We start from the raw sequence: 17367 nt of genomic DNA, 5'->3' as shown, positions 1-17367 counted from the left end.
TCTGTGTGGTCTACATCAACTCTTTACTGCAGGATTTGGGGCGAGAGACAAAGAACTTCTCTCTTTAGTCTGGTGCTAAATATGGCTCCTCAGCAACCTCCTGAGATAATATGTGACCAATAAGGTGCAGAGATTACCTGACTTATTGTAATAGTGTATGTAACCTAAGATTACGTTGCTCACTGAGTAGATACCAACCCCAACAAGCAGGATTTTGTTTTGTTAATTAAAAGGAGCATCCTAAGAAAATAATTCCTAGACTGAGAAATTAAGGAATGTATCTGAAAATATAATGTTCCTCAGAGAAACAAAGATGACACATCTTCTGCTCCCTTATTTATGCATATCACTAGATGCAAACTGTGGTCACCTCCTGCCGTGTGCATCTTTCCCAGGATTTTTCCAGACTGACTGTGGGACTGGCATCATCTTGGAATGGGTTATGTTTGCATCCTTCCATGAACAGTCTCTGACTAAGAAGAGATGTATTCCTGAGAACAGACAAATGAACATAACCGTGTTGGAGAACCGCACTATCCTGTAATTAAATGAAAATAAGTAGTGCTAAAGTTGGCCTCTCACTACTGTCACTGAATATAGAACAAATTCTAATTGTTCTCTATAATGAGAACAGAGTAAGCTCCAAAACAGCAATACACTGAACTTTTAATAAGACCACCTTTGGTGACATGGGAGAAAATGGAGAACCTGTTACTAACTGGGGGCTGCCATGACACGCAGGCTGGGCAAACAATGCTTCCACTGGTTAAATAGATAAAATGTTTAGTTTAAAAAGTGATGCTTCCACACTGCTGGTCTTGTGGTCGCAAGCATGAATGGTCCCCTTTGCTAAGCAGGGTCCACCCTGGTTTGCATTTGAATGCAAGACTACATGTGTGAGCACTGTAAGATATTCACCTCAGGGGATGGGGCTGCTCTGGGAAGAGCATCTGCATGCTTGCATGCAGAAGGTTCCAAGTTCCCTCCCTGGCATCTCCAAGATAGGCTGAAAGAGACTCCTGCCTGCAACCTTGGAGAAGCTGTTGCCAGTCTGTGTAGACAATACTGAGCTAGCTAGCCCAATGTTCTGACTCGGAATAAGGCAGCTTCCTATGTTCCTAAAAGCACATTCCCCTGCAGAAATGGAATCAACAGTTTGAACTGTGCTGACACATGACACAGTGGTGCTAGAAGACAGAAGCAAAATGACTTCTCCAGATTTGCAAGGAATCCTGGGGCTCCAGGCATGGGCATTCACAGGCTTTTTTCCAGGGAGGTGGAGGCAATAGAAATCAAAACACAACAGGATGTATCCAATGTTAATTCTGCTTAGAGCAGACCCATTGAAATAACGGAAAGTTAGTCATGACAAACGCTGCAATCCTCTATGCAGCCTACTACTACTAACTTAAGAGTAAACCTCATTGAATTCAATGAGACTTACTTCTCAATGAACATGAATTGCACTCTAAGTACTATTATTTCAATGCATCTATGCTAAACAGGACTAACAAGAGGTACAACCCAACAAATTTATTACACTTATAGACTAGCATCAATACAGCATAACCAGAATTTAAAACTAAATCAGTTTATTTAGCAGAAATGCCCATTTGGGGTGGGGGAAGTATATATATATATTTTTTCTCTCTCTCCTAGGCGTTCCCGTCGCTAATCCCATGCGCGGCTGCTCTCACGAAAGCAGCTGCCTGAGGGATAGCGATGGGGAGACAACGGCAGCGGCGGTGAGTGGCCCAGGTCTGCCGGGAACAGGAGGCTTTGGTGGGCCGGCCGCTGGGAACAGGAGGTGGTGGGCTGTCCCGGCCCGGCCACCAGGAGGAGGCGGTGGCGGGCCGGTCTGGCCCGGATACCGAGAGCAGGAGGTGGCGGGCCAGCCAGCCCTCCTGCCAGAAAGCACCGGGCGCGGGGGGGGGGGGGGAGGGCAGGAGAAGCAGGCAGTGGGGAGAAGCGGGCCGGCAGAGCCGCAGATGCTCTGCACCCGGCCCAGCTAGTTTAAAATATTTCTATACCACCCAGAACTTGCGTCTCTGGGCATTCCTATACTGTGGCATTCAGCTCATACTCCAAACAAGCAGTCCTAAGCCTAGGCTAAAAGGCAGATCAACAGACATAAGAAGGAATACAAACAGATTACAAAATGAAAATACATTGTATAAATATATAATTATTTTCATTGCCTAACAAATTCCTGTTGTCTTTGTTGTTGTTTAATAATTGCTAGTGTTTTAATTCATACACAGTAGGTGTACATACTGGCAATCACCAAGGATTTTTAGAAATCACATAAGGGGGTTTCAGTCCCCCAAACAAAGGAAAATAAAACTGTTTTTAGTTTTAGATAGACTGGTCTGACTCAGTAGAAGGCAGCTTCCTATGTTTCATACTCTCTAACATTTCACTGACAAAACACCTTTCTCAAGGAAACATAAGAATTCCTTTACTGACAGCTCCATCCAAAATAAATTGTGTATGTAGATTGTGAAAATTTGGGCCACTCTGTACTTGTGGTGTAGTGTTTCCTTGATTGGTTCACCATGAGCAGAATGTTCAGTTCAGCCCCATATTTGGCACCAGTAACTCAGCTGTAGCATAGTCAAATGAGCAGCGTTATATTTATAGTGAAGCAATCATATGGCCAAATCATATGGGGAACAATTCCTCTTACCCCAATTAATCTGCTCCCCCTTTTCCTCTCTATGCTATTCTTGAAGCACAAGAGATAGGGATGTGCACAAACTGAAGTTTGTGCACAGGTTCAGCACTGAACCAGTTTGGGCAAGGTCCAAACAGATTCAGTGCCGCTGGGGGAGGGGGAGTAGTGAGTTGGACCTTTAAAAGGGAGGAGAACAGGTCCTTACCTGCCCTCTGCCACCCCATGCAGCTTCCTGCTGCAAAGGCGCTCCCCCTAGGAACCCACATGTGCATCAGTACACATATGGTGGCCACGCATGCTGGTGCTGCGCACGGGTTTTTTTGGGGAGCATCGTATCAGCAGGAAGCTGCATGAGGCGGTGGAGAGCAGGTAAGGACCTGCTCTCCTTTTTAAAGGTCCCGCTTGCTGCCCCCCCCCCCACTGGCAGCACTGAAGCGGTTCAGCCCTTGCCCAACCCGGTTTGGTGCAGAATCTGTGTACAAACCTCAGTTTGTGCATGAGAGCAAGGGGTGGGGGAGAGGTTTCTACAGGAGTGACTCAGAAGGATTCCCATAAAACCAAGCTGCTGCTCAGTAGGAACAAATATCAGCTAAAGAAAGCTGCTAGTTTAAATCTAAATCAAAAGGTATTTATTTGTACATCCTCCTACAAATTAGAAAATAAAGAAGATTCTAACTGCCACATAAGCCAATGTGGTATAGTGATTAGGCTGTTGGATGAGGACTATGGTTGCGATCTCCCTCGGATTTCTGGGTAATGCCCTGATTTTATGCAAGTCACCTGGATTGCTTAGCCTGCCCAGATTTGCCTGGATTCTCAGCTTTCATTAAAAAAAAAAAAACACCCTAAGCTCTAGACCACATAAATGCTTAGGGTATGGAAAGAGCTTCATCCAGAGTGGGGCTCTGAATTTCCACCTTAGAATGCACACTGGGGAGAAATCACATAAATGTTTGGAATGTGGAAAGTGCTTTAGAGCAAGTAGCCAACTTACTATACATCATAGAACCCACACTGGGGAGAAACCACATGAATGCTTAGAGTGTGGAAAGTGCTTTAGGGAGAGTGGTGCTCTTAGTTCACACCATAGAACGCACACTGGGGAGAAACCACATAAATGCTTGGAGTGTGGAAAGTGCTTTAGAACAAGTAGCCAACAACATCATAGAACCCACACTGGGGAGAAATGACATAAATGCTTAGGGTGTGGAAAGAGTTTCAGCACAAGCGTAGCTCTTACTGTACACCATACAACTCATACTGGAGAGAAACCCTATGAATGTTTGGAGTGCCGAAAGCACTTTCACCAGTGTGGAGAACTTATTGATCACAGAACACACACTGGGGAGAAACCACATAAATGCTTGGTGTGCGGAAAGTGCTTTATAAGTAGTAACCTTCTTACTATACATCAGGGAACCCACACTGGGGAGAAACCACATCAGTGCCTGGAGTGTAGAAAGACCTTCAGGGAGAGTGGAGCTTTTATTTTACATCATAGAACCCCTGCTAACTAAGCAAAGAGGCATCTTTCAAAGTGGTGGAGAGCAACCAGCCCCATCCAACCCCAGCAGAGCATCCCTCCAGTGGCTGTTGCTGGTATCTGCCTTATATTTCTTTTTGGATTGTGAGCCCTTTGAGGACAGGGGACCATCTTCTTGATGTATTATTTATTTTTCTATGTAAACCGCTTTGAGAACTTTGGTTGACAAGCGGTATATAAATATTGTAGTAATAGCAGTAGCAGTAGCATGGAGCCAAATGTATGGTCACTATTCTGTTCAACCACTGGACTTCAAATAAGGCAGGTAAAGACAGGAGGCTGGCTGGGAGAGATTCACAATAAGTAATCCCCTGAGGAAGGTTGCCTTTGTTCTTTGTCAGCAAGGGGTCTCTATAGGAGAGTTGAGAGGATAGCTTGATTTTGATGTAAATCACTGCCTACCTGTGTATTGTAATGTTTAAAGTTTTTAGCTTTATAGTGCAATCCATTCTGTGCATGCCTACTTAGAAGTAAGTACCACTGGTTTCAATCAGATTTTCTTCCAAGTCAGTGTCTAAAGGATTGCAGCCTAACTGAAAAGCTCGGTGTATTTTTTGTTCTATTGCTACTATTAATATCTCAAACTTTGTGTAGTCTTCATTTATTTTCTGGTATTTTCTGGTAGAAAATTATTTTGCTCTGGTAGATATCCAGAGCAAATACAAGTCAACTGAGCAGTGCATTAGTTAATTTGCATAATTTGCAAATTATTTGCAGGCTAATTTGCATAACATGCAAATTAGGGTGTCTGGATTTGGAGAGCTTGGATAAGCAACCCTAATGAGGACTGGGTCACTGGGAGACCCAGGTTCAATCCCTCACTCAGTCATGAAGCTCACTGGATTATCTTGGGCCACTCACTATTTCTCAGCCTAGTCTACCTCAAAGGATTACTGTGAGGATAAAAAGGGGGGGGTGAACTTGAAGTGGGGTGGGGGAGAAAAGAAGTCAAGAAAGGGGTTTGGGGGAGAGGATACAGGCCCATAGCTAGCCTAAAAGTCTGAGGAGGGGATCACCAAAGTTGGGGTGGTCCAGGTTATATGGCCTTTTAAAACAAACTGCAGCCTATGGCACTTATACTTTAGTGTAAAAAGGTCAACAGAAACTTCAACTTTCTAAATCAATGTCTGTAATAAATTGAATAAAAATCCACATGGTTAAAATAGTAAATGGGTTTCATTAAGCAGTTACAACCAGAGTACGCTTGTTTATAAATAAAAATCCACATAGTTTAAAACTGTGAACTGTGTTCATTAAACAACTACAACAGAGCATTATTATTTATAACAAATAAAAATCCACATAAACTGTAAACTGTTTTCATTAAGCAACCACAACAGGAGCACTTCTAGTTTATAACAAAGGTTTTCTTCCCAGATACCAGCTGAGAAGTCCACAAGCAGGAGCAGGTTGTAGGGTTGCCAACATTTCATTGCCAGAATGAAGGACACAAGTTGGGGGCGGCAGGAGGTATACGAAGGAGATCAAGAGCCTGAGTATCAATGACATACATGTTATTGAATTATATGCTATTGAATAATACTAGCATTGTTATTATTTAGAACATCATCAAGTTATACCACTTTTCAACCAAAAACTTCTCAAAATAGTTTACAGAACAAAAGGAATAAAATGCCCCCCTGCAAGTATTTTACACTCCATAGTTGATGTTTATTTGTAAGCTGTTCATGTTGCTGTTGCAGAAGCACATGGGGGAGGGGAAGACTGGAGGGGAGGGTCATCAAGTTCTTAAAACAAAATAAATAATGTTAAGAAGAAAGGTGGGAGTCAAAACCATGCATCACCCAGAAACCTACAAGCAGATCCCTATCTACCTTTTGCTCACCCTAACTATTCCCCAGAGCAAGGACAGCCAACCTGGGACTCTCTAGCTGCTGTTGGACTATCATTCCCATCATCCTGAGGCACAACAGCTGGGAATGATGGGAGCAATAGTCCAGCAGCAATGGCAAAAGAGTCCCAAGTTGGCCACACCACCGACGATGACTTACAGGAGCTCTTTTCGCCGGCAGCAGTTTTAATTACACCCACAGGAAGCTCCAGAGCGCTTTCCAGACTAGCTGCTCATCAGCAGCAAAATGCCTCCATTCGGGCAAGTCACATTTGAAACGTAAACAGCAGGGGGAGTAGTCTCGCAGCAACTAACAACCCGAAAAAACATTTTCATGCCAGATAAACAATGTCCTAGCTCTATATTGCAGTGATTAAATTTGAAACAAGGCATTGGAAATGGTACCCTGCTGTCTGCAAAGGGACTGCGGTGGCACAACACAGGAAGTGTGGAAGCGCCCTTCCAAGATACGTCCTGACCCCATTGTAGATCTAGTCTGGAAAGCGCCCTGTTGAGTTAGCAGCAGAGTAAATCTCCATGCTGAGTCTGGCTGGAGACAAAACAACAAGACCTTGCCAGCAGCAGCATCTCCTTTTTGGCACAAATGAAGCAGGGGAAAGAAATAACTTTAAAAGTACCCCCCCCGCCCCCAATGCCCTGTTCAGGTTATTGCAGGGAGAAGAACTATGGCAAGATAAATTCAATACAGGAGCCAGAGAGAGAGACTGCTCAACCATTCAAAGGCTACAAACAATAAATGTGCTCATTTCTCATTCCTCTAAGGCACCATAAGAGTCTCAGCAAAGCAGGTTTAGTTTGCTCTGCATTGAAAAGACAGAGGGCAGGGGGGCACATGAGACAGTGGGAGAAAATCCCCATGGCGCATGCCTGCAGCAACCTGCTTCCTTTACTCCCTGCTTACGTTTTACTTTTCCACACTTTCCCACGCTTTTCCAATTCCTCCCACCCACCCAACCCCAGCCAGCCCAGATAACCTCCGTACTTTAAATGTTATTATCAGTTTAGTGCTGCTGTGAAACAAGAGAAAGAAAGAAGCTGCTTGCTGCTTGTAGCAACTGTCTGGAGAGGACGAAGCTGCTGTGCAAACTCCACCCACTCGCTTAACAGCTGATTGGCGGGTGCGTCCCAGTCCCCCAGCTAACTTCAGCTCAAGTTACCACAGCAGGGAAAGGAGCAACAAAAGAACAGTATCAAGGAAAGAGCTCTGTGGAGCTCAGGCTGTCTGTCAGCTTGCCTCCACCTGCCCTCTGCCAGCAAAATGTGGGACAAATGTTGTCCAAAATGGGACAAACATTTCCTCCCTGAAATGAGGGACGTCCCTCTTGATTTGGGACAGTTGGCAACCCTGGTTGTGGACTCCTCACCTGCCTTGCTCCCCTGAAAATTGCATGCAACAAATGGCATTGATTGATTGATTGAGTGAGTGCTGTCAAGTCGGTGTCAACTATTAGCGACCACATAGATAGATTCTCTCCAGGATGAGCTGTCTTCAACTTGGCCTTTAAGGTCTCTCAGTGGTGCATTCACTGCTGCTGTAATCAAGCCCATCCATCTTGCTGCTGGTCATCTTCTTCTCCTCTTTCCCTCAACTTTTCCCAGCATTATGAACTTCTCAAGGAAGCTGGGTTTTCACATAATATGTCAGAAGTATGATCGTTTGAGCCTGGCCATTCATGCCTCAAGTGAAAATTCTGGATTGATTTTCTCTATGATCCATTTGTTTGTTTTCCTGGCTGTCCATGATATCCTCAAAAGTCTTCTCTTTTGAACAGACTAAAGTTCAAAAGTGTCAATACTTTTTCTATCTTGCTTCTTCAAAGTCCAGCTTTCTCATCCATAGAATGTCAAGGGAGAAACCATGGTCCAAATGATTCCAATCTTTGTAGGTATACACACATCACAGCATCTAAATATCCTTTCCAAGGCCTCATTGCAACCCTACCAAGTGCTAGTCTGTGGCATATTTCTTGACTGCTGGATCCTTTACTGTTGATGGTCGATCCTAAAAGGCAGAAGCTATCCACCAGTTCAGTGTCTTCATTATCAATTCTGAGGCTGGTTGCTGTACCTGTTGCCATTAGTTTAGTCTTCTCTACATTTAGTTTGTCTCATTTTTTCACTGTGCTTCTTGACTTTCATTTCTAGAGCTTGCAGATCATCCGCATTCTCAGGGATGTCATCAGTATAGTACAGGTTATTGATGTTTCTTCAGCTTTAAAACCACGCTCATCTTCTTCCAATCCATCTTCTCTTAGTATATGTTCAGCATATAAGCTGAATAAATAAGGAGAAAGTATACAGCCTTGTCTTACTCCTTTGCCGATCTGGAACCAGCCTGTTTCACCATGTTCTGTCTGGATTGTGGCTTCCTGTCCTGTGTATGGGTTTCTCATGAGAACAATGAGATGCCCATTTCCCCTCTGAATTAAATATGAAAACATTCTTGAACAAATGTACACATTTCACGTAAAAATACGAGGCCAAGGTAAGGGATAGGTCAGAGAGCAAAGTAAATCACACAACTGAATCTCACGCATAGCAAGGCAGTCAGAAGGAATTCATGGCAGAGAGAATAGTAACTCATTTCTTATTTATAACATGCTTTTCAACAACACTTCCCAAAGTGGTTTAAACAGCAGAGACACTAAAATCAAATTTACAAAACTATGAAGAGTACTTAAACATGCAGAGTAGAAGAGCAAATAAAAAACCTTAATTGCAGAGAAATATGGCTTTTAAAATGTTTAGGAACTTTAAACCCAGTCTAAGCAAGCAAGGTTTTTTTGTTTGCGGTGCTGGGAGACTTCAATGTTCACTTTGGGACCAATTTGTCCAGGGTGGCTCAGGAGTTCATAGCGGCCATGACGACTATGGGCCTATCTCAAGTGGTCTCGGGACCGACGCACACTGCAGGTCACACACTTGATTTGGTCTTTCACTCTGATCAGGTGGGGACTCCTGTGATTTCCCCATTGTCGTGGACAGACCACCATATGGTTAAAATTGGACTCACAATCACACCCCACCTTTGCAGGGGCGAGGGACCTATTAGGATGGTCCACCCGAGAAGGTTATTGGATCCAACAGAATTTCAAGAAGCCTTGGAGGGATTTGGTGTTGGCTCTGCTGGCAATCCTGTTGATGCCTTGGTGGAGAATTGGAACAGCAAACTTGGAACAGCAAACTTGGAACAGCAAACAGTAGACATGATTGCTCCTAAGCGTCCTCTCCGACCCACTTCAAAATTGGCCCCTTGGTAAACAGAAGAACTACGGGGGCTGAAGTGGCGAGGTGGATGACTGGAGCGCAAGTGGAGAAAGACTCGGCTTGAATCCGACAGATTGCAATATAGAGCTCATTTGAAGACCTATGCTCAGGCGATACGTGCGGCAAAGAAGCTATTCTTTTCTGCCCATATTGCATCTGCAAGTTCACGCCCGGCGGAGTTGTTCAGAGTTGTGAGAGGGCTAGTGAGTGCCCCTCCTCCCTTGAATCAGAATCTGGAACCATCAATTACCTGCTGTGATGTGTTTAATGAGTTCTTTTTGGGAAAAATCTCTCGTATTCCGGCCGACTTAAGACTCCATCTCTACAATGACCTCAGTGTCTGATGTGGAGGTGTCCAGCGACTCCTCTTGTGTGATTAGGTTGGTTCAGTTCCAGTTTGTGACTCCTGAAGATGTGGACAAGCTGATTGGAATGGTGCAGCCTACCACCTGTTCTCTTGACCCTTGTCCGATATGGCTTATATTATCTGGTAGGGGGGTTGTTGTAGAAGGCCTGGTAGAGATTATAAATGCGTCTCTGAGGGAAGGTAGGATGCCTCCTTGTCTTAAGGAGGCAATTATTAGACCGCTTCTGAAGAAGCCTACCCTGGATCCCTCGGACTTGAACAACTACAGGCCTGTCTCCAACCTTCCGTGGCTGGGCAAGGTAATTGAGAGGGTGGTGGCCTCCCAGCTCCAGACAGTCTTGGATGAAACTGATTATCTTGACCCATTTCTAACTGGCTTTCGGGCTGGCTATGGGGTGGAGACTGCTTTGGTTAGCCTGATGGATGATCTCCAATTGGCAATTGACAGAGGAAGTGTGACTCTGTTGGTCCTTCTGGACCTCTCAGCGGCTTTCGATATTATCGACCATAGTATCCTTCTGGAGCGTCTGAGGGGGTTGGGAGTTGGAGGCACTGCTTTGCAGTGGTTCTGCTCCAACCTCTCGGGCAGGTTCCAGATGGTGTCCCTTGGAGACTGCTGTTCTTCAATATCTGAACTTTTGTATGGTGTTCCCCAGGGCTCCATACTATCTCCAATGTTGTTTAATATATACATGAAACCGCTGGGAGAGATCATCAGGAGATATGGTGCAGGGTGCTACCAGTATGCTGGTGACACCCAAATCTATTTCTCCATGTCAGCATCATCGGGAGAGGACATAACCTCCCTAAATACCTGCCTGGAGTCAGTGATGGGCTGGATGAGGGATAAAAAACTGAGACGGAGGTACTCATTGTCCAGGGTCGGAACTCAAGAGATGAGTTTGATCTGCCTGTTCTGGATGGGGTCACACCTCCACAGAAGAAACAGGTACGCAGTCTAGGGGTGCTTCTGGATCCGAACCTCTCCCTGGTCTCCCAGGTTGAGGCGGTGGCCAGAAGTGCCTTCTATCAGCTTCGGCTGATACGCCAGCTGCGTCCATTTCTTGAGATGAATGACCTCAAAACAGTGGTACATCTGCTGGTAACCTCCAGACTGGATTACTGTAATGCGCTCTATGTGGGGCTGCCCTTGTATGTAGTCCGGAAACTACAGCTGGTCCAGAATGCGGCACCCAGGCTGGTCTCTGGGTCATCTCAGAGAGACCATATAACTCCTGTATTGAAGGAGCTTCACTGGCTGCCGATATGTTTCTGGGCAAAATACAAGGTGCTGGTTATAACCTATAAAGCCCTAAACAGTTTGGGCCCTGGGTATTTAAGGGAACGCCTTCTTCTGCATGAACCCCACCGCCCACTGAGATCTGTTGGAGACGTCCGACTGCAGCTGCCACCGGCTCGTCTGGTTGCCACTCAGGGACGGGCCTTCTCTGCTGCTGCCCTGAGGCTTTGGAATGCGCTCCCTAGTGAAATAAGAGCCTCTCCATCTCTGACAGCTTTAAAAAAGTCTTTAAAAACACATTTCTTCACCCAGGCTTTTTTGGGCGGTATAAAAATGTCTAAATAAATAAATAAATAAATAAGTTTTTCTGCACTGTTCTGTGTCCCGCACAGCGAGCTCTGTGTCCCACCACAGCCAGGTAACCTGGAAGCCCGCTAAGCACTCTTCATGTCCTCCAACCCTCCAAAGCTCTCTGAAGGTAAGTTTCAGACAGAGAGAATGCTGATGCTTTGTCTCATGGAGAAGAAAGAAATGGGAAAATCTTTAGCTACCACCCATTACTTACCCACAGCAAACAATAGAGGATGGAAGGGAGATATCTGCAAAACAACCTACCTTAGGCAAGTTGCAAATTTTACACGGAGAGAAGAGCTTAAGGTCAGGTCAGGTTTCTAGTTGCAGCATTGCAGCTAGAGGGATAGAGAAACTTTAAAACAGGTAGGCTGTGAGATAGGGAGAACACCCCGCCCCATGGATGGGTACAGGGGGGCAGAACAAATGGAGGGGTGAGATGTGCACAGGGTTCCCAGAGGAGAGTGGAGGCCGCTGCATGGGGCCATGTGTGTATGAGGGAAGCCCCTATAAAACAGTCTCCCACAGTGGCGGCTCCTGCAGCAGCACCATAGGAACTCCCCCATCCCACATCCTCCTCCTCTTGGGATCAGGGCTTCGTGGAAGGAAGGGAGGGAGGCTGGGCTGAGCTAAACAGAGTCCAGCGGAAGGGCAAGAGAGGTGCAGCAGCTGCCCTGTCCACCTGCTCTCTGCCTTTTGCTGGGGGCAAGGCTACTCAGCGGAGTTCAGGCAGCAGCAAGAGTAGGAGTGAGAGACGCAGGCGCTGCCACTGCTAGGGTTGCCATATCCAAACTTCCCAAATCCGGGTGGCTAATGTGCATAATATGCAAATCATGCGGCAACTAATTTGCATTATTTATTTACTTACTTATTTAAGATTTATATCCCGCTCTTCCTCCAAGGAGCTCAGAGCGGTACATGCTTATTTTTATCCTCACAACAACCCTGTAAGGTAGGTTAGGCTGAGAGATACATGACTTGCAGAGTCACTCAGTGAGTTTTTAGAAATTTCTTTTAAAGCTACTCTATAGTCTCCCAAAGTAATAGGATATAAGGTTTTAAGATAGTGCATACTATTAATTATTATTATTTTAATGAAATTTCTATACCGCCCAAAACTTGCATCTCTGGGTGGTGTACAATTACAATAATTAAAAACATCAAATCACTTAACAATTAAAAACATTTAAAATGTTAAAAAAAATTAAAAATTTAAAACCCAGTATTAAAAAGAAAAAGGATTTTTTTTTAATATGAGGCTACAGATTTAGTTTGCTGATCAAGCAAAAATCTTAGCCCTGTCTTTGACTTTCTCCTGAGAAGCAGCCCGATCTCAGATGTAATGTGCTTACCGAGAAGCTAAACCCACTCCAGTCAGCGGAGCTCAGCCCCACTGCTCAGAACAGCAAATTGCTTACCTGTAATGGTAGTTCTTCTAGTGGTCCACTGTACCTTAATACAAATGGGCTTTGAGCACACGCAGAAGCCTAGTTCAGGAACCTTCCAAGCTTTGCTACATTTCTGGCAGTAACCCCGCCCCATAGCTCTACATGACAGCAAGGCTATTTCCCCCTATCCAGTTCAGGAGTCCACCGCACGCATAGGTAAAGAGAAACACATAGAAGACACAGGTCTCCTCCTGCCGAGGCGAAGGAGGGTGGGTGTATGAAGGTACAGTGGACTACTAGAAGAACTACCATTAGAGGTAAGCAATCTGCTGTTCTTCTGCGTGGTCACTGTACCTCATACAAATGGGCGCATGCCAAGCTATCTTACATGGAGGTGGGTGCAGGAGTAGGACTCTCATCTGGAAATTGATTGAAGAACTGCCTAACCAAATGCTTAACCAAACCCTAACCCTTGCTCTTGTATCTAGAGCATAATGCTTCACAAAGGATGAAGGGATGGCCCAGGTGGCCACCTAGCAGATGGATTCCAGTGGGATAGCTTTGCCAAATGCCATAGATGTCGCTACTGCGCATGTGGAGTGGGCCTTCAGTGGAGCCAGAGAGGACTTCTTTGCCAACTCATAACAAAACTTAATAGTAGCAAAAATTCATCTGGACATAGATTGTGCAGAGGCCAGAGACTCTCTGTCCTTAGGGTGAGCACTGCCATACGTGAGGAACAAAAACGGAGTCTTTCAGAATGGGGCAGTGCGCTGAATATTAAATGCGAGAGCACGACGGACATCCAGTATATGCAGCTTATGTTCTGGCTCCGATGTTGGGGCAGGATAGAAAACAGGTAATGATAACAACTGTGAATGATGAAAAGTTGAAACAACTTTTGGAAGAAACTGGAGATCAGGACGTAACACCACCTTGTCCTGGTGAAAAACGAGAAATGGTGAATCTGCCCGGAGGGCCCGTAGTTCTCCCACCCTACGTGCAGAGGTAATTGCCACCAAGAATACTGTCTTCCAGGGGATAAGGCAGAAATCACACGTGGCCAATGGCTCAAAGGGGTGTCTCATGAGGCCCAGGAGTACTAAAGGCAGGTCCCAAGGTGGATACATGTTGGGAATATCCGGATGCAAATTTGCCAGACCCTTCAGAAAGGCATGGATGGTTGGGTCGGACCATAAGGGCCCGCCCTTAGGCTCACACACATGCGCAGTGATGGCAGCCAAGTGAACCTGAACAGAAGCCATAGACAACCCCGACTGTCTGAGGAGAAGGAGGTGAGCTAGGATGTAGGCTCGAGGAGCTGTCCTGGGATCCACCTTGTCCTCTTCTGCTTTAGAGACAAAGCGATGCCACTTAGCAGCATAAGATTTCCTGGTGAAAGGCTTGTGGGCTGCCAGTAGGACATGTTCTATAAGTACCGACCATCTATCTGGATCCTCTACCCTGTCAGTCTTAGCACATGTGGTAGGTGCTAAGGTGGGTGATCCTCCTGCTGAGGCAACAGGGTCCCTTGCAAAGGAAGACGATGAAAGGTGTTTTTTGACTTGTAGCAGGACTGGGAACCATTGTCTGAGTGGCCACCAGGAGGTAACCAGGATGCAGTTCACTCTGTCCTCCCTGATCTTCTGTAACACTTTGGGAAGCAATGGATTGGGAGGGAACATGTACAGAAATCCCCGACTCCAATCCAGAGCAAACACGTCCCCCAGAGATCCTATTCCGAGCCCTGCCCTTGAGCAATAGAAGTGACACTGACGGTTTTCTCTGGACACAAAAATATTTGTGCCTCTGGGTCCCCCAGAGGCGAAAAATGGTGTGGGTTGGTTTCGCTGCCACGGTCCATTCATGATCATACGAAGTTACATGGCTGAGCGCATCGGCTAATACATTGTCCTGTCCCTGAATGTGGATTGTGGACAAAGTGAGGTCATGTTGGATGGCCCATTCCCATATGTGTACTGGCAGTGCCAGAAGATTGTGAAACCCCGTGCTGCCCTGGCGATTGATATAGGCCTTTGTAGTTGTATTGTCCGTCTGGATCAGTACCTTTGGATTGTGCACATGGAGACGCAATCGCTGTAGGGTGCGCCAGAACGTGAGAAGTTCCAGATAGTTTATGTGAATCAACTGCGTGCTGTGTGGCCAAAAACCCCGGGTGGTAACCTCATTGAGATGAGTGCCCAAGCCCATCATGGAAGCGTCTGTAGTAAAAACCGCTGAAACTGGAACTATCTGGAAACTGATGGAGCCCCATAGGTTCTGTAGAGTATTCCACCATCGCAGATGCTGGAGTGCCACAGGTGGCAGTACAGGGATGCGGGACCGAAAATGCTGCATGTAGTTGAAACTGTTAGAGAAACCATCTTTGTAAAATGTGCATGCGAAGGTGCGTGTGGTGTAATACTGCCGTTGTAGAGGCCATGAGTCCCAAGAGTCATTAAATCACCGCTGCCGGTTGTCTTGGATGTAATAGACAGTTCCTGGCCAAAGTGTGTAATGCTGAGACCCTCTCCAGAGAAAGTATGATGACTTCTTTTACAGAATTGAAGATGATGCCCAGGAATTTGATAAACTTTGTGGGCGAGAGGCACGATTTCTTGTAACTGATGCGCAGCCCCAGATCAGACAGCAGTGTTATGGAGAAATGCAGGGAGTCTAGAAGATCACATTTCATATCCGCAATGAAGAGCCAGTCATCCAAATACGGGAAGACCTGGATCCCCGATTCCTGGAGAAAGGTGACAACAACCACCATGCACTTTGTTGTGGCCGAAAGTCTAAATGGGAGAGCCTTGAACTGGAATATCAATGACCCCATCTGGAACCATAGCAATTTTCTATGTTGAGGTCTGATGGAGATAAGGTAATATGCATCTTCAAGATCAACAGACGCAAAGCAGACCTCCTTCCTTAAAAGAGGAAGTATCATGGGGACTGTCAGCATTCAAAACTTTTTGTAGGAAACAAACAAATTTAGGTCTCTGAGGTCCATAATGGGACAGAGCCCCCCATCAGGTTTGGTACTATAAAATAATGGGGGGAAATCCTTTCATCCCATTGTAAGAGACTTGGTCTATGGCATCCTGTTCTTATGTTCTTATCCTTGTCTAATAGGGAATCAACCTCTTGAATAAGCTCTCATGTTGGCCTTGTAATATGGATGCCTGATGGTGGGAGAATTGAAACAAACTCTATTGTGTAACCAATTTGAATTATAGTAAGGACCCATTAGTTCAATGTAATTTTTTTGTAAGCGTCTAGGTAGGGTCTTAAGTGTGTTCCAAAAGTAAAATGGTCATTGTCTTTTATTGTAGGCAGAGGACCTGGGCTTGGCCTGATTGCATTTTCCAAATGCAAATTGGCATTTCCTAAACTGAGTGATGCGTGCTCCACAAAAGGAATGGTCAGATTGATTGGAGTACGAAGGCGCTTTGAAAGAAGAATAAGAAGCCACTGATGAGGATCTGGAAGCTTTCCCATTCTTTGGGAATCTGTAAGTGGGACTGATAAAGAACTCAGGGATTTAGCGGTATTTCTTAACTTAACCCTCTCCTGAAGAGGCTGAATGTTGAGAAGCAAAAGTCTGGAGGAGTTGGCAAGGGTTCCGGTGCTTGGGGAGCAGCCAGAGTTCCCTGCAGCACTGGTCCCAGGGGACTTGGCTTACAGTAAAAATCAGCAGCTTTGGGTCTTGTTGAGCTGGCAGTCGCGTAGGAACCGAAGGTGCAGGGCATGATACTGTAGCCCGAGCCCGAGGCATCCTTCATCTTGGAGATCAAGAACAGGAGCAAGAGTCTCTATAGTAGTCTTCTCTCCGATCCTGGTAATTATGATAATAATGCCTCTCCCTTTCCTCCAAGTCAAATCTGTCATCAACAAAATATGCATAGCGATCCGATGAGGGAGAGTAAGATCAGCAATACTCTGTGGGGGAATATTCCCTTCTGCCAGGCTCCCTGTCCCAGTAGTAAAGGTCATATTGAGTGCGCCTCTCTGGAGAGTAGCGTCTGACTGTGTGTCCCTGGCGCCCAGGGTCCCAGCCAGGATTGGAGGTTTCATCCTCAGAGCGTGGGTGGCACCAGTCCTGTTCCCTCTCAAATGTGCACGTTGGTGTTGGCTCCCTTGAGTCCAGCACAGGCGGTGTGTAGTGGCCACCATAATCTGGTCCGCAATCTCTGGTACTGTTGGACAGCTGTGTACAGAAATTGGTACCAGCGGAGAGAGAGACTGTGGCAGTACAGCAGGGACTGGTGCCGCTTGCAACTCCAGGGGTGCTGAAGCGGATCCTTAAGGAGTTTCCACTGGAATGGTCCACTTTTTCTTTTTCAAAGGTTTCTCCGTGACAAGAATCTGTTTCTGATTCTTGGTCTTTTTAAGCTCCTTCCCTGTCTGACCCGTTTTAGATGCACCCGGCACAGCCGTGGAAGAGGTGCTTGGGATAGCTTGGAGCTGCACTGGCGTCCTCAGATCTGTCACCGATCCCAAGGGACACGGAACCAAAGCCCCCACCTCCCGGTTTACGGGCATGGTTGTTTGAGTGGTCACCTGGCTTGTAATTGAAGCAGTGGTAGGAGGTGCGAAAGCCATCATATTAGGCCCCAAAAGCACCCTTTCCCAGAGTAGAGCTCGAAGGCGGGAAGCCCAGG

At 46.0% G+C, this 17367-nt stretch overlaps 1 protein-coding gene across 8 annotated transcripts in view; it reads right to left on the bottom strand.

The window, feature by feature from the left end:
• The window catches only part of NME7 (NME/NM23 family member 7), a 157070-nt gene that overhangs the window by 112081 nt on the left and 27622 nt on the right, over positions 1-17367 (bottom strand). For 3 of the 8 annotated variants that reach the window (XM_053310235.1, XM_053310236.1, XM_053310237.1), the window contains 2 exons: positions 5599-5709; positions 371-491 (listed from right to left, as the gene is read on the bottom strand). The exons of 3 other annotated variants lie outside the window; for them this stretch is intronic. In XM_053310235.1, coding sequence (XP_053166210.1) covers positions 371-491; positions 5599-5709 — 232 coding nt within the window. Of the gene's footprint in view, positions 1-370; positions 492-5598; positions 5710-6474; positions 6531-17367 lie in introns of those variants that run through there. 2 more of the 8 variants (XM_053310239.1, XM_053310240.1) reach the window with 2 other exon arrangements.

Source organism: Hemicordylus capensis, chromosome 3 (assembly GCF_027244095.1).
Source record: "Hemicordylus capensis ecotype Gifberg chromosome 3, rHemCap1.1.pri, whole genome shotgun sequence".
Classification (NCBI taxonomy): Eukaryota; Metazoa; Chordata; class Lepidosauria; order Squamata; family Cordylidae; genus Hemicordylus; species Hemicordylus capensis.
Note: the sequence above shows the minus strand (reverse complement) of the source record. Positions and strands in the feature narration are given on the sequence as shown.